Below are 19,591 nucleotides of genomic sequence, written 5' to 3'. Positions count from 1 at the left end.
GAGGCCCCAGAAGCTAGGCCCGGGCCCCATGGTCTTCAGGGTCCAGCACCATACCTGTGACAGCTGAGTGTGCTGCAGCCTCCAGCTGGGCCTGTGTGACGAGCTGCTGGCTTGGGGACACAGGCACATACTGGATCTGGAGGGGAGAAGCCAATGAGACGTGGCCTTGGAAGAGCCCTACCCATGCCCCAGCTTCACCTGGTTCCCCAAGGGCCCTACCTGGGACTCCTGAAGGAATGGAGCTCCTTGTTCGTACTGGATGTGTGTGATCTGGCCCTCCTGTACCTGGAGAGAGGAAGCCAACCTGGTGATCCTAGAAGGAGGTTGTCCATCCTCCTCACATCCCACTCTCACCCTAGGCCTGGCCTACCTGGATGTGATGACCCTCTGGGACCACAACATATTCCTGAGGGAGCAGGTGCTGAACTCCGTCCTGAGAAATGATGTATTGTACCTGAAAGGTGGAGAGGAGGCAGGTGCTAGGGCCCTGCTCATCAAGAGCTTAGTGAGGATGGTACAGCAGGGGGGCCAAGGACACCACTGGCCGTTGCAAGCACTCATCCTGGGAAGGGTGGTTTGGAAAGTGTTGCTTCTCCCCAATGTGGGGTCTGGCAGAGGGGCACTCACAGCTGAGGTGTTCAGCAGTAGCTCACCTGGTTGTCGGAGGTCACTAGATGCTGTACCGTCTGGCCATCTGCTGTGGTGATCTCTTGTATGTAAGTGGCTTCCTCCTGCCACAGCCAAGCCAGCTCTAGCCTCAGCTCTCCATGTGCCCCACCCCTTCCCTTGACCTGCAGGCAGGGCCCCCAGTGCAGGCTCTCACCTGATTGGTCACTGTCTGCTCCTGGGCCACGATGATGTGTTCCTGGCCCAGTGCCTGCTGTAGCTGCTCTGGGCCCAGGACCCCATGACTGGACTGGAAGGCGGCTGGGCAGAGAGGGGAGGATGTTCCACTCAGGGGCTCCAGGGAAGTCTGAAATGCCCTGGCCCCACCATGGCTCAAGGGTGCTTTCTAGGGCAGTGGCTCAAGTCCCTGGTCTACCCTGGGTCCCCTGGGGCAGCTCACTGTGCAGTGTGGCCAGTGTCTCGTCATCACTGTTCAGGATGATGGTCTGGGTGGGGGTCCCAGCTGGGGCCCGGGCAGTAGGGGTCCCTGCCTTTCTCCCATCAGGACTATGTAGCCGCTGGATGTGGAACTTGAGGTGCCCGTTCCGGTTAAAACTGCAGGGAAGGACGAAGGCTCAGGGGTGGCCCTACCATGCATGCCCAGCAGCCCCAGCCTATCTATACCCAGCCTCACCGCTGCCCGCAGAGGTGGCATGAAAAAGGCTTCTCGTTGGTGTGGGTCAGCATGTGCCGCCGCAGGTCCTTCTTGTTTTTGGAGGCAAAGCTGCACTGGCTGCACTGGTGGGGCCGCAGGCTTGAGTGCTGCACCATGTGGGCCTGCGGAAGGGGCAGAGTAGGGGGCATGAGCTAGGTCCGGACAGACAGCTTCCACCGATAGCAGTCAGGGAACCTATCCTCTGAGGTGGATCTGGGAGGAACTGGATAAAGAGTACAAACCAGACCGAGATTTGGTGCTATGTAACTGGGGAAAGCCAGAGGCTCTGTCATTAGGTCACTGTGAAAATCCTGTCCCTGCTCTCAGACTCAGCTTATCCTTAAGTGTACAGGTACGGACGAAGGGACCTCTGGCCATCTCTCCCAGCCCTGACGTTCTAGGGCCCTGGGCCCTGCTCCCCTCACTGAGGTAGTGTGAGGATTCAGTGTTATGGTTGGATCTGAAAACGAAATCCTTGGGTGAAGGAATTTTTGGGAGGGAGGCCCCCAAACTGGATCATGAACCTGCCCCAGAACATCCCTTGAACTCAACCCTCCGTATTCTAAATGACTCGAATTTCCCTAAGCATGACGCATGCGGGCACACCTCCTCCATGACATCTAGCATCCCAAGTCCCCAAGACACGTGCATCGTTCACTCTGGGGACACTGTCAGGCATCAGTCATGTCTGGTCTCCCCCCAGACTGAGCAGCCTGAGAAACTTGCCGAGTTATCTCTGACTAGAGAGGGCTGGCTCGAGGGGGTGCTCAGTCAAGGTTTGTGACAACAGAGGCACAGGGAGCAGCACCTACCCGGACCTCAGGCCATTGGCGGGCGCTGAAAGGGCAGTCTGGGCACTTGAAGGCACTCGGCCCGGCATGGGCCCGTTTGTGACTCTCCATCTCAGCTCGGCCATAGAAGGCCTCGGCACAGATCTTGCAGGAAAACTTCTTTGACGCTGCAGATGGTGGGGACGGGGGCACTACCAGGCCCAGGGCTTTACTAGTTGTAGGAGGTGGGGAGGCAGAGCCCTGGGGATCTTCCACCGGGTGGGCTCTGGCTGGAGATGAGGGCTCAGGGCCGTCTCTGGGTGGCCCCCCACACTGCAGCAGAGGCCACTTGGCTCCAGAGGCCAGAGCATCAGAACTTGGGAAGGAGATGGAGCCATCTGCAGTCAGCTGTGGAGACGGGAGCATGAGGCACTGAGAGAGGGAGAGATGGGAAAGGAAATGGGACGTGGTGAGCTACCCAGCCTCACCTCGATGTGATGCAGTTGGGTCCCATCGGCTGCCATGATGTAGTGGGTGCCAGCTTCTTTCAGGGTGTCACTCACAACCACAGCCTGGGCTGCCTCCCCTGGGGGCTCCTCACTGTGGGCAGAGAGGAGGGGAGCGGTGAGTCAGGGTACTAGGAGGGGATAGAGGGCCCCAACAATGTCATCAACCAAGGGGTTGATTGCACCACAGATGGACCTCTGGATTAAATCCTGGCTCCGCCCTTTGCCAGCCGAACCTCTACTGTCTCTTCTGTCATTCATGCCGTGTGCGGAGTACTGTCTTGCTCACCACTGGTAATCCTGCCCCTTGATGGGCATGGGGGGAAGTGGGGGGTGGATAGCCTGAGGGTTCCAGCCTAAATCTGGGCCAGTTGGAGAGGCGGGGCTGACAGGGACCCACAGCCCAAGAGTAGAGGGCAGATGCTGAGACAACTGCCCAGGTGCAGGCCTAGCCATCCAGATTCCCATCCCAACTACACAGTTTGGTGCTTGGATCCAGGGCTTCCTCAGACTGCCCAGGGGTTTGGTCAACACATGAGATATAAATATTTCTGCCCCCAATTCGTTCAATGTGGAGGAAGCCAAGAGCAGATGCCAGGCCTCCAATGCCAGCAAGGGGCCTGAGTTCATTCCAAAGGTCAGAACTGGAAAATACCTTCAGGAATCATTCAGAACAAAGAGCACAAGGACTTTGGAACCAAAGGGAGCAGGGCTAAAATCCTCACCTATGTGGCTGACCTTGGGAGAGTTAAACCTCCTTAGCCTGTTTCCTCATTGTAAAATGAGGGAAATGTGGATCTCACAGGAATGGTGTATAGGTGAGTTCACGAATTTCAAGTGCCTGGAACATCTAAGCAGTCAAAAGATCACTTCTGACCTCCTGAGAAAGATATGACTCCCCTATGGTCCAATCACTTTATGTATGCACTAGAGGCCCAGTGCACGAATTTGTGCATGGGTGGGGTCCGGCCAACGATTGGGGTGGATCGGGCGGGCGATAGTGGGAGGTTGGCCGGCTGGCCCACCCACCCTGATCAGTGCCCAATCAAGGCTGGGCTGGCCAGGGGGGAGGGGCCATGGGCAATTGGCCAATGGGCCCCGCCCCTGATTGGGGTGGGGCAACCAATTGGGGGCGGGGCTGGCCATGGAAAGGGGCTACGGGCTGTCTGGCCTCACCCCCAATTGGTGTGGGGGGGACAATCAGGGCGGGGCTAGCCTGGGGGAGGGGCCACAGGCTGATAGGGGTGGTGGGGGCTGATCAAGGGCCAGCAGCTGGGGGGGGGCGTGGTTGGTTGGTTGGCCAGCCCCAACCCCGATTGGTGGTGGTGGGGGAGGGGGCAATCGGGTGGGGCCAGCTGGAGAGAGGGGCCGCAGGCGGTTGGCTGGCCGTCCCTGCCCCTGATCAGAGTGGGGGCCTCATTGTGGGTGGGGCTGGCTGGGGGGAGGGGCTGCGGGAGGTTGGCTGCCAGCCCCACCCATGATCAGGCTGGTACACTGGCCACAGTGGGCATCATAGTGACCGGTGGTCATAGCAACCGGTTGTTCTGGTAGTTACAGCATTCTGATCGCTGGCTTTTTATATATACAGATTAGGATTTTTACCTCCTGCCTAGGCGTGAATGGGCAGGGACCCCTTGACTCCCTGTAGCATGACTACAACTGGCTGAAGGGGACCTTACAGGTGGCAGGCCTTACCTGTAGGGTGTGCCAGGAGCTGATGTCCCCTCTTCCATAGGGGGTGCTGTGATGACACTGTACCCAGCCCCACCGAACGGACTGGGTGCCAGGGTGATCTGCTGTAGGTCAGAGGGACCTAGCTGGCTCTCAGCAGCTACACCGCCCCCCGGCTCTGCGACGTGGAGGGTTACCACTTGTGGAGCTGCACTTGCTGAGGAGGGCTGCCCACCAGGGGATGCTAACCGTGCTTCCGCATCCTCTGACTTCACCACGGCCACCTGCAACGGCACAATGCATTCTGAGCAGGTCTGTGCCAAAGAAGCTAGTGTTCAAGGCTCTTTTCTATCTCAAAGCTCACCCAGGCTCTGGGCAGACCCAGTGCTGCTAGCACTCATTTGCACAACCCCAACTTTGTGTTCCTACCGAAACACAGCCTGCCTTTCCAGATCCCACCCCGCTACTGGAATTACACTTAAGAACAGGGTAGAGCAATACTGCCCCCCAGGGGCATTGGCAATGTCTGGAGACATTCTTTGGTTGTCACAATTGGGGGCAGGCGGGGTGCAACAGGAATCCAGCAGGTAGAGGGCAGGGATGCTGCTAAACATGCCAGGATGCACAGGATGGCCCCACAACAAAGAATCATCTGGCCCAAAGTGCCAAGGTTGAGAAATCTTGGGGTAGAGGGACAAGTGGCAAACCACTTTAAGAAAAAAAAATAAAGTCAGAGTGCGATCTTAGATCTCACTCCAAAGTCTGCTTCAAATGGATTAAAGACTAAATATAATAATAAAACTCTAAATATGTGAAGAAAAAATGTGGATAATTTTATAATCCTCGGGTAGGGAGATTTTTCTATTTATGACAGAAATATGCTACAAGCTACAACAAAACAAATCATAAAATGAAATCAGGAAACAAAGAAATTGGTGTGTGATTGGGATTTAACAATTCATATGAGAGATAAAAGGTGGACTTCCTTTATATACAGAGCTCTTGCAAAGGGAAAATAAAAAAGACTAACAATTTAATTTAAAAATTGATACAGGACACCCACAAGTCAGAGAAGAAATAAAATGGTCTATGAACATACAGAAGTTCAATCTCATTTATGATCGCAAAATTATAAATTATGACCATGAAGTACACTTCTATTACACTGAAGGAATTTATAAAGCCTGATGATGCCCAGGGCTGGCAGGAGCGGAGAGAAACATGCTCTAGGGGTGGTCATATAAATTGGCATATCTTTTTGTGAGGCTTTATACCTTCAGACCCACCAATTCTACTTTTAGGAGGTTTTTTGTTATTTTTTTTTTAATAAAAGGTTATGAGCACCTGAAAATGTATGTGCACTAAAGCACTGCCTTGAGTTAATGAAAAACTGTAAACAACCCAACCAATAAAGGAATGACGAGGTAAATGTTCGGACACCCGTCTGATGGGAGGATGTGGAGACGTGATGTGGAGATGGAGACCTGTATGTGCCTGTCAGGCTGAGCCCCCCACACTGCTGAGTGAAGAAAACAGGTTGTTGATGAGATGACTAGTGTGATCTCATTTTTTAAGGAACAAAAAGTCTGTTGTTGTGCACATGGACAAAACTGGAGAAATGCTTATTAACCTGCTAACAGTGGGAAGGGAGGAATGTTAAGAACTTTCACCTTATTGTAGAACATAATGTTCATTTTGTTTTTGTACAAGCATATAGTTTTGTAATTTAAAAAATGCATTATACTGGCACGAGAAGAGCAGACAGGTGAGTGTGTGTGGGAATCTAGAGAATGATAAAGGGGACATTTCCAACCACTGGGGAAAATTATTTGATATACTGCACTGGACAACTTTTGGAAAAAATATTAAGTTAGTTCCCGACCTTTCTGCATACACCAAAAATGAAATGGAGTGAAAATTTAAGTGAAAAAATGAAACCCTAAGAAGAAAGTCCAAATGAATTTTATATAGTCTTGGGGTGAAGGAGGCCTTCCTAGGGATGAATACTAAAGGCAAAAACGATTAAAGACTGATACACTTAACTATATAAAAATGTAAAACTTCTCTACACCCCCAAATGCCTCAAGCTAAATCCCAAACAGGCTCCCTCCTCCATGGAGTTTTGTCTGTCTCCCAGCCCCTAGCAGCATGTTATTGCTCCAAGTTATTGAAATTTATCATCTCAAATACATACTCTACATCTTTTCAAGAGGCTGGGAGACGGAGGCACACAAACTCCTCCCTGCCTGTAGAAGTGCGAGGCGGTGCAGAGGGAGAGGAGATGGGGGAAAGGGGATCCTGAGCCGCCGGATGAAAGAGGGAGGAGATGATGAACTCGGGAGAGTGTGGGCTTGAGGTGCATGGACAAGACAGAGGTCTGAGATGGAGACGGCCCCGGAGTCCTCAGGCTGTAGGAGGTGTCATGAATGCGGGCACTAGGTTAGGAGGGAGGCTAGTTCAGACCCACAGGCACAACAGTGTGGCCACAGAGCTAGGAGAACAGGACCCCAGAAGGCATGGAAGCAGTGAACACGGCTCAGCATTGCAGAGGTTGCTCGTGACTCTGGAGAATGGCGTGGGAGATCCTCTGACCTTCCTGCGCTCCTGAAGCCTCCTTGGCACAGCTGCTGCTCCTCCTGTGCATGTGCCCGCTGGGTATCACCCACTAACTGGGAGCTCCCTGCGGGTGCGGCATGTCTACTTCATCACTCTCCTCTCCTCCCAATGTCTAGTGAAGAGGAGGTCCCCAGGTGGCTCACCTGCAGGGCGGCACCCCCCAGCTCCCGCTGAGCACTCATGTTTAGCAGCAGATCCAAAGCTGTCTGTGTGGCCATGGCAGTTGACTCCTCAGCTCCTGGGTTGGTGGGACCTGAGACTTAGAAAAGGCTGGAAAACTGGCACCCACACCCTCCCCCCATCTTCTAGCATGAGCCCTGCCCATGCCCAGTACCCAGGCTCCCACCCTTCCTCAGAGCTCACCTTGCTGGTAGATGATGGTGGCGCCACCCAGGGTGTCAGAACAGAGCAGTGGGGGCGTCTCAGGTGACTGGAAAGGTGCTACCTCTGGGGGAACCTGCAGGGTGGGGATATGGCCAATCCTGAGAGAGAGAAGCTCAGATTCCAGTGCCATGTACCGAGTACCTCCTTTGTATTGAGCATTTTATATATGTTGGCTTGTTTCATCTTCACAACTACTTTTAAATTAACAGCTCAATGTTACAGATGAACTGACTGAGGCTCAGAGAAGCGAAATATCTGGCTTATGATCTCACAGCTAGTGAGTAGCAGAATTGGGACTTGAACACAAGACTGATTCCAGAGCCTGTGTTCTATCAGCACATTGTGATGGTCCATCTTTGGGAGGCTACATTCTCAGCTACAGGATTATTTCTTAACCTCTCTTACTGTTAGGTAAAGTGTGGGTCACATGGCGGAACAGGAGTTTCTGGTAAAGTTCACAAGGAAGACACGTGGCTAGATGGCAGACATCCTTTTTGCCCTTCCCCGATCCCTTCCCCTGCTTCTTGCCTAGGATGTGGCTAGGAAGGCTGGAGCTCCTACAGCTTTAATGAAGCATGAGGCAACCACAAAGATGGAAGGGGTTTTCCTAAGAGGGCTGTGAAAAAAATACAGAGAGCTTGGTCCCTGATGACAGACCATGGAGACGCCACACCAGCCCTGGAGTGATCTTTGGACTTCCTTTATACGAGAAAGTAAACTATCACCACAATTAAGCTGCTGATATTGTCCCTCTCCATTACCAGCACTGGAAAGCCACCCTACTCTGAGCTTAGGGTTGGCATGTCTATGCCTCAGCTGCTCTTGATCACAATCCAGAGAGGCAGGGATCACTTTGTTGCGCCCATTGTGCCAATGAGGATGCTGGGAGAGGTGACATCACACTGTCATCCTGGTGAAGGCCCCAAGCCCTTTCTGTCTGTTGTCTGCTTGGCTGAGCTTACCTCGCGAGGTCCTGGGGGGCTGGGGGTTGGTCCAGGGGCTACACTGTGCTGCTGCTTCAGCTCCTCAATCTGCTGCAGAGAGAAGAATGGGCGACGGCGGGAGGGGGGCTCCTCTGGGTGGCGCCGCCCCCACTCCTCGAAGCTGCTTGCATGCCGGCACCGTACATGCAGGCGCAGATTCTTCTTGTGCCGTGTGCTGAAGTGGCAGTACTCACAAGCAAAGGGCTTGGCCCCTGTAGGCACATGTGGGGGAATGCTTGTGCCTACCCACCCCTTTACCCATCCTCCCAGAGAAATCTTCACCACCCCAAGGACCTCTCCAATTCCCGATTCCTTCCTGAGCTCAAACACATGCGCTGTCCATGGTGGTGAGCCAGGACAGAAACAAACCTGGTTCGCCCTCTGCACTCAAGCCTTCCTGCCAGTGCCTACTTTCAAGGTCACATGATCACACACTCCTCTTGTGTATCACCAGCTTCCAGGTAGACAGAAATCTTGTGAAGGAGCCCCTGACTTCCTTTCTCTAATCTTCCCTAGTGTGCCTGCCAGAGGGCTGGGAACCAAGGAGAATAAAAACCAACTGTTGTATACCTTCCACGGGGCAAGCATAGACTGATGCTGTTTGTGGTTTCATGTCCTGAGGGCAGGGCCTCTCTAAGACCCGTTTCTAGCCCAGCGCCCAGCACAGACAGGGCTCAGGGAACAAGTGGAACTCACTTTTATAACCACCAAGCGGTAGTTCTATTCCCCCATTTCACAGCTAAGAAAAACTCAGAGAGGGAAAGTGACGGCCCAGGGCAACCCTGAGAGCAGTGGGCTGAGCTGGAACTGGAGCTGAGGTTAGAATGGCCCCCGCAAAGGGGATTCCTTTTACAATGGAGGGGTTCCAGCTGCTCACGTGGCTGCAGGGGAGGAGGAGGAAGAGGTCTGACTGGGGACCAGGGCAAGGTGAGCACTGACAGGGAGGGGTGACTGGCCTGACCTGTGTGCTTGACGGCCACGTGAGATAGCAGGAAGTCCTCGCGGAAGGTGCGATAGGGGCAAAAGCTGCATTTGAAGGGCTTGTCGCTGACATGGGACAGTTGGTGGTTCAGCAGTGCCTTCTTGTCCTCACAAACAAACTCGCAGAACTCACACTTGAATCTGGGGGTGGTCAAAGGAAGGGCAGCTTAGCAGTGGGGTGGGGGTGGGGGTTGCTCCAGCCCCAAAGGCCTCCCAAGGGACATACCTGCGGTTGGCGACAGCCTGGATATGTGTGAGAAGGTGCATCTTGAAGGTGTAGCGCTTCTTAAAGGACTTTCCACACTGTAAGGGATGGGCTGAGTTGGGTGATGGATCACCCAGGAAGGCCTCCTGCCCCCACCCTTGCCCAGCCCTTGGCCCCACCTACCTTGTCACACATGTGGGGCTTCTCAGTGCTGTGTGTCTTCATGTGTTGTGTGAGTCTCTTCTGCATGGGGTAGACACGGCCACACACGGGGCAGGGGAAGGAGCTCAGCTTCGGGGTCTGAGGAGGGACAAGAGGGGGCCAGATGGTGAGATCTGGCTTCCTGGCCCCACCCCCACAGCAGCTCTGTAGCAGGCTCCCTTCCCAGGAGAGGGCCCCAGACTTACGGGATCTGGCCTCTTCTTCCTGGAGAAGAAAGCACAGGAGTTAGACCATCGCTTCTCCAAGCCCACCCAATATGCCTAGACCCAGTCTCAGCCCTGAGTGTCCCCGCTATCCACCCAAGACCCTTTCTTTTAGCTGCTGGGGGAAATGCTAACAGGGTACTGTAAATAGGGTCTGCGCTTCACTACATTTGGGAAAGGTGTAGTCTTCCTCTCAGTCACAAAATACATTTGCATTTTAAAGTTCTGAGACGTCCCACAGGAAAGAAGGCTATTGTACTAGCTGGCTGACCTGGTGTCCCCAACCTTATTTGGACGCAGGACTCCCCACCTTTTTATTGTCTTAAGAAAACCTGTAAGCACCTTGGAGAGCTGGCTTTCCCACACACATGGTTTCAGAGCTGAGGACTTGTAAGAACTTTTACAACATAATATGTGGCCCAACAGTTGGATTTTTGCATCACAGCCCCACTTGCTGACCAGTCAGCCGCTGTTGAAAAATCCAGTTGCCATGACTGATCAAAAAATGAATGATGTAAGATGGGGAAACTGTTGATTTGACACATTTATATATATATCAATATGAAAAAACAAAACCAATAATCTAAGTATATAATTTTGTTTCACTAGCATCCCTTCTCCTTTTATTTTACTTTTTAAATTATTTTTAAATATATTTTTATTAATTTTAGAGAGGAAGGAAGAGGGAGAGAGAGATAGAAACATCAATGATGAGACTCATTGATTGGCTGCCCCTTCATGTCCCCTATTGGGGATTGAGCCCGCAACCCTAGCATGTGCCCTTGACCAGAATCGAACCCAGGACCTTTCAGTCCGCAGGCCAACGCTCTATCTGCTGAGCTAAACAGGTTAGGGCAACTTTTCTCCTTTAAAGAACCCTGCAAGTCTTTGGTTCATACTGAGGACTGTGTTCTCTGATTTGCAAATCATACACAATAAAATTATCTCTTAATTAATTTTTGTTAACAGATCCATCTAGTGAATCCTTGTATCCAACCTCTGCTCACTGGTCCTCCTTCCTGTGAAGCTAACTTCCTGAAGCTGCAGATCTAATTTTAATTCAGCGAGCCATCACTAGGCTCCTAAGGTTTTTTGTTTCACCATGTACTTGTCCTAAGTCTGCTCTCTCAGTACCATGAAAGATGAGTGTTGACCAGGAGTCTTAAAATCTTTAGATCCCCTCAACAATGTCTGTCTCCATTTTATAGAAGGGAAATTAAAGCTTGTAGCAGGGAAGAGACTAAATAAGGAACCTCAAGGCCCTGCTCCTGCTCTGTCTGAGCCAAGTGATCAGGGATAAATCACCTTGCCTTCCCACTGTCTATAATGTGCTGTGATTGGGCCTGGCCCTGAGCTGGTACTAACTGGAACCACTGTTATTCCGAGCTCCCACTTTCCCACCCTGTCCCCATTCCACCCACATCCACTGACCGGTCCCGGCTGTGCACGGCTGCATGCCGGATGACGTCTTTCCTGTAGACACTGGTGTAGCTGCATTCATCACATTTGTAGGGCTTACTGCCTACATGGTTGAACATGTGCTCCTGGGAGAGAGGCATAGGGATAGTGGATTGGGGCTCAGATTCCCCTCCTGCCACACCTCACCTGTGCCCACAGCTCTAGAATTGCTGTGGGAGCAGGCTCTAAGAAAGAGGGAGTGCTGCCAGCGCTGGGGCCTATGAGGGCTGGGGACCCACCCCAACAAGCAGACCTGCTCTGCACCAGGCCCTGTTCCGCTGACCACTTGATAGAGGAGGAAACAGGCTCAGAGAGAAGGACTTGCTGAGGTCCCACAGTAACCTTGTGAACTTGAAGTTGAACGCAGGCAGCACAACTCCATAGCCTATGCCCTCCCCACTGCAAGATGGGATAGCCACCCCTGCCCCCACCGTTGCGTTTCCAGAGAAAACTTCCAGGTCAAAGGTCCCTGTCTGAGGAAGCACTGTGTGCAGAGAGCACAGGGGCTCTGGGTATTTTTCCTTGAGGACCCCCCACCCCCAATGATGGCCAACTTGCTGCCTCACTTTGGTCCAGCCAAGCTGTGGTTCCTTGGTCAGTAAAATGGGATTGTTGACACCTACCAGGGACCTCCTCGGGCTGCCCCAAGATGAAATGAGTGGCCTGCAAGGCCTGGGCCCCTCTCATGAGACACATTACTGCCATCTGCTGGAAAACTTCCTAACACACTGAATTAAATAAAACCAACTTTACTGCCACCTGCTGGCAATGGTGGTGAACAAGCAAATCTAGGAAGTCCACTACACAAATAGCACACCTGAAGATGCCATGCTGCTGGGCAGTGTGTGATCTGCAAAACCGCCCGTGGCAGCCCAGACACGTGCCCCGTGAAACAGCAGGAGAGGGTGCCTGGGGAGGCCCTCTACCTCCACTCCCTCTTGGTGCCACCAGGCTTTTTTCCTTCTCTCATCCAGCCTCCTTTCCTCCCATGCCCTGTGCCTTCCCCTTCCCCTTCCCAGCTACTCCCCTTCCCAGCTGCAGCGCACCTTGAGTGAGGACCAGCGGCGTGAGCGATAGCTGCACTGAAGGCACTTGAAGAGCTGGGGGTCTCCGGCCTCGTGGGAGTTTACATGAAAGCGCAGGTCCTCGTGGGACAGGAAGCGGGAGCCGCAGATGCGGCACAGGAAGGGCCTCAGAAGCGGCTTGGGTGACTTGTAATAATACCTGCCAGGAGGGTGTTGAGGAGAGGTCTGGCTGGGCTGGGGCTGTCTGGCTGCGTCCCTGACCCCATCTCTGTTCCCCTTACTTGCGGTATTTCTTGCCTAGGAAGCGCCTGGAGGGTCGGCCACGTCGGCGTGGTGGGGTGTCGGGCTCCTCCTGGCAGGTGGGTGCTGCGTTCTCTGCGTCCGACTGGCTCACACTGGGCTCCACAGGAACCCTATCGGCCTTGCCCACGGCCACCAGGTGTCCTGGGCCTGAGGAGCTGGGTACCTCGGGGTCCTGTGGCTCTGGAGGGCTCTGTCCACTCTGGGAACTCACTAGAGGCTCTCCTTCCATACCTGCCACAGACATGCCAGATCACCGATCAGCCACAACACACCAGGACAGATGTGGACAGGTGTGACACAGGCCAGCCAAATATTTCCCCACACACGGCCACCATCCACTAATGGGCATGTCAGGTCACAGCACAGATGCAGCCCGCAGGTGGTTAGAGTGCAGCACAGCACGACGTAAGTGTGACAGTCAGGGCAGCAGTCAGAGACCCGGGGACCTATCAGTCAGGAGACCTGCGTGCTGGGTTCAGCTCTGTCACTGACTTGCTGTGTATCTTTAGGCAAAGCCAGTCCCTCTCTGTGTCTCATTTTCCCCATTTGGCAAATGAAGATGGTAATTGCTTATCTAGTGACCTCATGAGAACATTCTAGTCCGGGAAGCAACAGCAGCCCTTTAACATTGGTTTCTCTAGGGTGGCTGGAGGGCAGACAGGAGTGTTATATACTCAAACACATCAACAATAGCTCAATACAATGTTTTAAAAATTGAAAATGATACAGACAATGCTGGTAACATTCTGTTTCGTAATTGGGGTGCTAGGTTACACAGGTGTGTTCACTTTGAAAATTCACTGAGTTATGCACTTTAGTTGTGCTTTTCCAAACATATATCTCAGTAAAAAGTTATTTTAAAAAGAGACTAAAAAATAAAACAATTTCTTCCAAACTGCATGTACAGAGACAGCTACCATGTGCCTTTTTCTGTATATTTATGCCTCAAAGCAATCCTAAGACAGGTGCCGTCACCTGCATTTACAAAAAGGGGATTCGAGAGGCGAAGTAACATGCTACAGGTCACACAGCCAGTAAATGGCAGAGCTGGCATGAATGGCCATGAGGTCCCCCAGGCTGTGATGCTCTAAGCTTGTGCTCCTTGGACAGTCTCAGGCCTCAACTTTGTTGTTATTTCAATAATAATACCTAAAACTTATCTTATTAGTTCAGCTATAAAGACTCAACCTCCTCCTGCTCTGTGACAACGTACCACCGAACAGTCTTTTCATAAAGCTGAGGTACCTTTTCTTAACTCAGGGTTTCTCAAGCCTGGTCTCAGAGGGATTTCCCCTTTATCAGGAGGCCAGCCGGCCACCCTGGTTTGAGCCATGCTGCTCTGCACAGTACACTGTCGCCAGGACTCCACAGAGGCAAGCAGGGAAAGAGGTCACCCCTCAGCCTCACCCTCAAGGCCCCTTCCACAGCCAAGTCTCACCCTCTGGGAGGTCTGAGGGCTCCAGGCAAGGCAGCTTCCGGGGCCGGCCAGGCCTCCTTCGGGGTCTCAGTGTGCTGGGAGTGGGGCGCTGGGGCCGCAGCTGTCGACCACGGGGCTCATCCTCTGCTGGATTATAGTCACTATCCTCTGTGGGGACAGTGAGAGAAGGTGGGCATCATGCTGGACCCACCCTTTCAGCTCTGACCCCTTGCCCTGCTCCCCCGGAAAGAAGCCCATTTCCCCATCCCTGCCCACTCCTCCTTCATGCCCACCAGTGATGCCTCCTCCAGACAGCCCTCCCCATGGCTGACTGTGCACATCCCTTTCCAGGCTCCTGCAGTCCTTCCTCTGCACCTTTCCTGACACCTACCATTGGCTTATACAGCACTTTGACATGATTTAGAAAAAGGCACCACTTCCTAAAGACACTTTACAGACACTGTTAAGAAATAGTTGAAATAAACATTCAAGTCTATAAACGCTATGACTGTGCAAGATACAGTCTATGAAAATGCAGATGCTATTGGCCGAATGTGGCTATCGAGCCCCTGAAATGTGCCTAGCCTAAACTGAGACATAGTGTAAAATACACACTAGATTCTAAAAATCAGTATAAAAAAAAAAGTAAAACAACTAATAATATTTTATAATGATTGCATGTTGAAATAATATTTTAGATATATTGGGTAAATAAAATATACAATTAAACTTAATTCCACCCTTTTTTACCTAAAATATATATACATATATATATATATATATAGATAGATAGATAGATAGATAGATAGATATAGATATAGATATCTCCCTGGCCAGTGTAGCTCAGCAGTTAGTGTCAGCCTGTTTTGATTGCTGGTTGCCTGTTCATGTTCATTCCCCAGCCCATCTCTCTCACACTGATGTTTCTTCTCCCCCTCTCCCCCGATTCTCTCTAAAAATCAATGGAAGAACTATCCTCAGGGGAGATTAACCAAAAAATATGTCCACAAAAAAGAAAAGCACATATGTGGTTTGCATTCTATTTGTTGGATAAATGTGGCCCTCTTAGTTGTGGTTGGTGCTTTTTCAGTGCACAGCCTACACAACTACACACACAGGTTCTGATCCCAGCACCCAACTCCTGTCTTATACGGAAGCACCTGTGGCTGCGTCTGTGCCAATTGTGTTTTCCTGGCTCTCCATGAGGCCAGAGGAGCCAGTATTTGTTGATGGGGGTGGAGGTAGCAGACCTGGGAGCCATGTGGCCTACCCTCTAGGTCATCAATGGCACCGGCATCTACAATGTCATCATCGTCTTCCTCCTCTGGTGCCTCTTCCTCTTGGGTCTTGGTCGAGGTACCCCACTTCCGTGGACGTCCCTTCTTACCAGCTGCTGCTGCTGCTGCTGCTTGGGGGTCGGGGAGAGGTAAGACAAGCTTCCATGTCTGCCTCTCAGCACCCCATCCCCCCCTACGCAGTCCCAGCCAGGTAGGCTGCTATCAACGTACCTGGACGGAAGTGCCGCTCCCGCATATGGCGTAACAGCGTGGCCTTAGTGCCACTCCGGTACTGGCACATCTTGCACTTGAACTGCTGTACTACCACCACCTCCATCATGGCCTCCAGGCTCTGCAGATCTGGCTCCTCAGTGCCAGAGGCAGGGGGAGGCTGTGCTGGGGAGCTGGGTGAACCCCGTGCCTCCTCAGATGGCTCCAGGCATGTGGATGTGGATGTGGGGCCGTCGGCCAGAGCCTCCATGGCTGCCAGGCTGTGGACTAGGGTGGAACTGGACATTGGTGATGCTATGGAGGCACCTGGGGGTTGGTGAGGGAATCAGAGGGAAAGGAAATGGAGGGGCAGGCTGGCCAGGAGCTACAGCTGTCCCTCTCAGGCAGGCCCAGGGATCCTAGAACCCAGCTCCCTACAAGAGTAACTGGGGAAACTGAGGCAAAGAGCAGTGGCTGAACTGGCCAGATCACACAGTGAGTTTGTGGCTAAGCCTTCCTCTCCTAGTCCAGCCCACTGCAGGGCTTCCTGGGTCTGGAGCCTGACGTCTTACCATCATCTGGTCCCTGCAGGATCAGGTACTGTGTGGTCTCGGCCCCACCATCCTCAGCACTGGTTACAGTTATGCAGCCTAGATAGAGATGTGGGGAGGGAATTCCCAGCTGACAATGACAATTGTCATTGCCCACATTCATTCTGGCTCACCTGTGTGACCTCACACCAGCTGCATCATCCCTCTGAGCCTCAGATGCCTACCCCCTCCCCATCCACCCAGGGCAGGGCTACTGGAAAGCCTGGTTTGTATGCCATGATGACCTATAGTCATACAGATGCCATGGTTATCCCAGCTGCCTCACCTTTGACCACTAAACCTGGAGTCCCCCTCCTTCCTCTCTGACCCACCCCAAGGTTAAGGCCCACTTCCAGCCCCAGTTCCTCGGGGCTGGCTTTCCAGACCATCCAGGGCTTTTCCTTTACATGCATCGTTAACAGCAGGTACCGTTTGGGAAATCATGAGCTCTGGAATCAGACCGTCTGAGCTCATGGCCCAACAGTTGCTAGCGACAGTGGGTAAATTATTTTATATCCTCTGTTCCTCAGATTTCTCATCTATACTGCAAGGATCAAAATAGCACCTGTGTTTTGGGGTTCCTGGGAAGATGAATGAGCTACTGAATGTGAAGTGTTTAGAACAGACCTCAGTATAAAGTTAGGTGTTACTGTTTCTGTATTTAAGGAGCACTTATTACACGCCAGACACTATGCGAAGAACTTGACCGTGCTGCCTCATTAAATCCTCGCACCATTTCACCGCCATGAGGCAGGAGTTACTGTGGCACATTCAGAGTGGGAGAGTTATTTTCCCGCGTCTGCGCAGCTGGGATAAGCAGAGACGGTTCTTCTGGACTCTGCGGGGAAGCCCCAGCGGGCTGACTCTGCCACCCTCTCCCCAACTTACTCTGGATGAGGTCTGGCCCGATGGTGGACTCGATGATCTTGTCAAAGGCTGAGCCCAGGTCTGAGGAAGAAGCCGTGCAGTCGGACACCAGCATGTTGGGGTCTGGGAGTGCACTGGAGTGCACCAGAGTTTGGGGGCCACCTGTCACCCCTGCCACTGGCCCATGGGACACAGAAGATGAATCAGGGAGGTAGCCATGGGGCAGAGGGTCCGTGCTTGAGCTGCTCTCAGATACCTCCTCCTGGGGGATAGGAAACAGGGAAAGAGGGCGTTTAGGAGCCAGGGATGGGGCAGGGCAGGCTGCCGCCTGCTAGGTAGAGCTCCTAGGCCCAAGGACATGGTGAGCAGAGTTACCCACACCCTCAGCCCCACTGAGTACTAGTGAGAGAAGCCCTCTGGTGGCAGAGCTCCCCAAGAACAAGTCCCAGGCACCTGGCTCTGGTCAGATGAAGGGCCCCACATACCCCACACAACAGCCAGGCACAGCTATTTCCATGGCACTTCTGAATAAGCTATTCCCACTGCCTGAAAGGCTTCCTAGCATCACACCATAGCTACATCCTACCCAGCCTGCTCCCCGCCATTTAGCTGGCACCTCCGCTTGGAAGCTGACCCTGACCTGAAGGCCAAGGTAGGACCTCTCCGTCTTCAGTGCTGCAGTCGCCTGTGTCTCCACCTCACATCACTACTGACTGTGTAGTTTAACACCTCCCAGGTCTGACTGTACCCTCTGTAAGGGCTGGGACCACATCTGTCTTGTTCCTGCTGTATCACCAGGATCCAACCCAAGCTGGGCACATGGTGGGCCTATCTCTGCTGAATTCATGAAACGCTGGACCCCAAAGGGGGGCCATTGTTGTGCACCTCTATAATGTGATGTCTTGAAATTGGTCACTGTCTTGCAGATAACAACAGTAATGGCTAATACTTGAGTGTTTATCATGTGCTAAGCACTGTTTTAATAGCTTTGCAAATGTTAATTCATTTAATCCCTACAAAAACCCTATTGAGGTAGGTATATTCATCATTCCCATTTTACAGGTGAGAAAACTGAGATCGAGAAAGTGGGCAGCTGGCTGAAGATCACACTAGGGAGGGGGCTAGGGGAGTGGCCGCGCCGGGAGGAAATGGTCTTACTAAGTGTTTCCAAGAGAATGTCTGGCGGGAGCTCAAAACAGAGCCCGCTCAGAAGCAGGTATTCCTGCTCCGCTCTACAGACAGGCAGACTGAGGCGCAAAGAGGTGCTCCGTAAACAGGAGGCAGCGGCAAGACTTGAACCAGGAGACCCGTCTCCCAAAGAGCGAGGACAGCGGGTCAGACCACAGCCCCCAGTTGGGTCCTGACTCTGCCAGCACTCGGTGCCCCGGATTGCTTTTCTGCACGATGTGGGAGAGTGGTATGTGCTCTACAAGGTCTGCGGTGGAAACGAGCAAGCCCACGTTAGGGACTCCCGGTCCACCAAAACCACATGCTCCTCACAAGCCGGCCTCGCCGGCTGCCTCCCCCCCGGCTGCCAGGCTCGGCGGCCCCGGGTCCCCGCCGCCACCCACGCCGGCCAGCACGGCCCATACCCGAGAGCGGCTGCCGCGGTCCGAGCTCTGCCCCACTTCCGAGTCGTCGGCCTCCGCCGGCCCCGGGGCTGCCGCGGCGTCGCTGCTGTCGGCGGACACGGCTTCCGAGGTGCCCACACCCAAGCCGCTCTCAGAGGGCTCCTCGGGCCGGCCGGGCCCCGGGCCCGCGTCACTACTGCTCTCCACCTCGTTTTCCTCCATGGGCTCGGGGGGCCGCCCGACCAGGGTGCGCGAGGTCCGGGGCCTTCACTCTGAGAGAAGAGGTGACAGGTGGGCCCCGTCACTGCCGCCGGCAACCACGGCCCACCCAGCGGCCCCCGTGCGCCCATTGCGCTGACGAACAGACTGAGTCTCCGACCGGGCGGGTCTTTCTCGTGTGCAGAGAGGGAAGCTTCGGGAAAACGGGACCGAGAAGCCTTGCTTCCCAGCTCAGGGCCCTTCCCCATCCCCGGGAGGGTGGTCAATGGCGGGATAACCCTTCTCTCCTCCCCTCCACGATTCTCTCGGTGTGGGTCGCTCTAAGGGTCCCGTCAGGGCTCAGTGGTTCCGCCCTTCGGCATTCCGAGTTCCCCCGGGTGCAGGGTCGGTGGTACAGCCCGCAGGCCCCCTTGGTCAGTGGCTCGCTCCCCCTTCCCCTACTTCCTTGCGGAGGGGGCTGACAGCTACGGTCCCGGGGCCTGGCGACTCGGGGCTGTCCCCGGCGCTGCCTGCGCTCCAGGCCCGACGCCATCTTGTGGCGGCGCCGGGTTTCCGCTCAGGCAACTGCGAGAGCGACCAAAGGGCCTGGGACCCCAGGGCCCTGTTCGGACAGCCCCGCCGGCCGGGACCTTGCCGCCGGGTATTCCCGCAGTGTGGGTCCACTTCACGGCAGGGTGCAGTGGGGTGGCCTGACTCTACCCGACGCTCACCTGACACTTCCGTGGCCGCGTTTCTCTCCGACTCCGGCATCGACGAGGTCGCCATCTTATTTTGCCTGCTGCGGAGGGACCC

The 19,591-nt window shown here is 53.6% G+C and overlaps 1 protein-coding gene across 1 annotated transcript in view; it reads right to left on the bottom strand.

Annotated features, from left to right (window-relative positions):
• The window catches only part of ZNF335 (zinc finger protein 335), a 20,053-nt gene extending 462 nt beyond the window's left edge, over positions 1 to 19,591 (bottom strand). Inside the window, exons 1-26 of the mRNA XM_081097865.1 lie at positions 19,510 to 19,591; positions 18,602 to 18,852; positions 17,031 to 17,271; positions 16,125 to 16,202; positions 15,574 to 15,879; positions 15,336 to 15,473; positions 14,087 to 14,233; positions 12,627 to 12,879; positions 12,367 to 12,544; positions 11,284 to 11,406; positions 9,621 to 9,737; positions 9,459 to 9,535; positions 9,213 to 9,373; positions 8,231 to 8,463; positions 7,248 to 7,341; positions 7,028 to 7,122; positions 4,293 to 4,552; positions 2,580 to 2,691; positions 2,134 to 2,499; positions 1,301 to 1,443; positions 1,067 to 1,221; positions 824 to 927; positions 654 to 731; positions 371 to 454; positions 220 to 285; positions 55 to 136 (exon numbers count right to left, since the gene is read on the bottom strand). Coding sequence (XP_080953991.1) covers positions 55 to 136; positions 220 to 285; positions 371 to 454; positions 654 to 731; positions 824 to 927; positions 1,067 to 1,221; positions 1,301 to 1,443; positions 2,134 to 2,499; positions 2,580 to 2,691; positions 4,293 to 4,552; positions 7,028 to 7,122; positions 7,248 to 7,341; positions 8,231 to 8,463; positions 9,213 to 9,373; positions 9,459 to 9,535; positions 9,621 to 9,737; positions 11,284 to 11,406; positions 12,367 to 12,544; positions 12,627 to 12,879; positions 14,087 to 14,233; positions 15,336 to 15,473; positions 15,574 to 15,879; positions 16,125 to 16,202; positions 17,031 to 17,271; positions 18,602 to 18,802 — 3,892 coding nt within the window. The 5' untranslated portion in view covers positions 18,803 to 18,852; positions 19,510 to 19,591. The remainder of the gene's footprint in view (positions 1 to 54; positions 137 to 219; positions 286 to 370; positions 455 to 653; positions 732 to 823; positions 928 to 1,066; positions 1,222 to 1,300; positions 1,444 to 2,133; positions 2,500 to 2,579; positions 2,692 to 4,292; positions 4,553 to 7,027; positions 7,123 to 7,247; positions 7,342 to 8,230; positions 8,464 to 9,212; positions 9,374 to 9,458; positions 9,536 to 9,620; positions 9,738 to 11,283; positions 11,407 to 12,366; positions 12,545 to 12,626; positions 12,880 to 14,086; positions 14,234 to 15,335; positions 15,474 to 15,573; positions 15,880 to 16,124; positions 16,203 to 17,030; positions 17,272 to 18,601; positions 18,853 to 19,509) is intronic.

This window comes from Myotis nattereri, assembly GCF_964212035.1.
Source record: "Myotis nattereri genome assembly, chromosome: 8".
NCBI lineage: Eukaryota > Metazoa > Chordata > Mammalia > Chiroptera > Vespertilionidae > Myotis > Myotis nattereri.
This window is presented reverse-complemented; position numbering and strand designations above follow the sequence as displayed.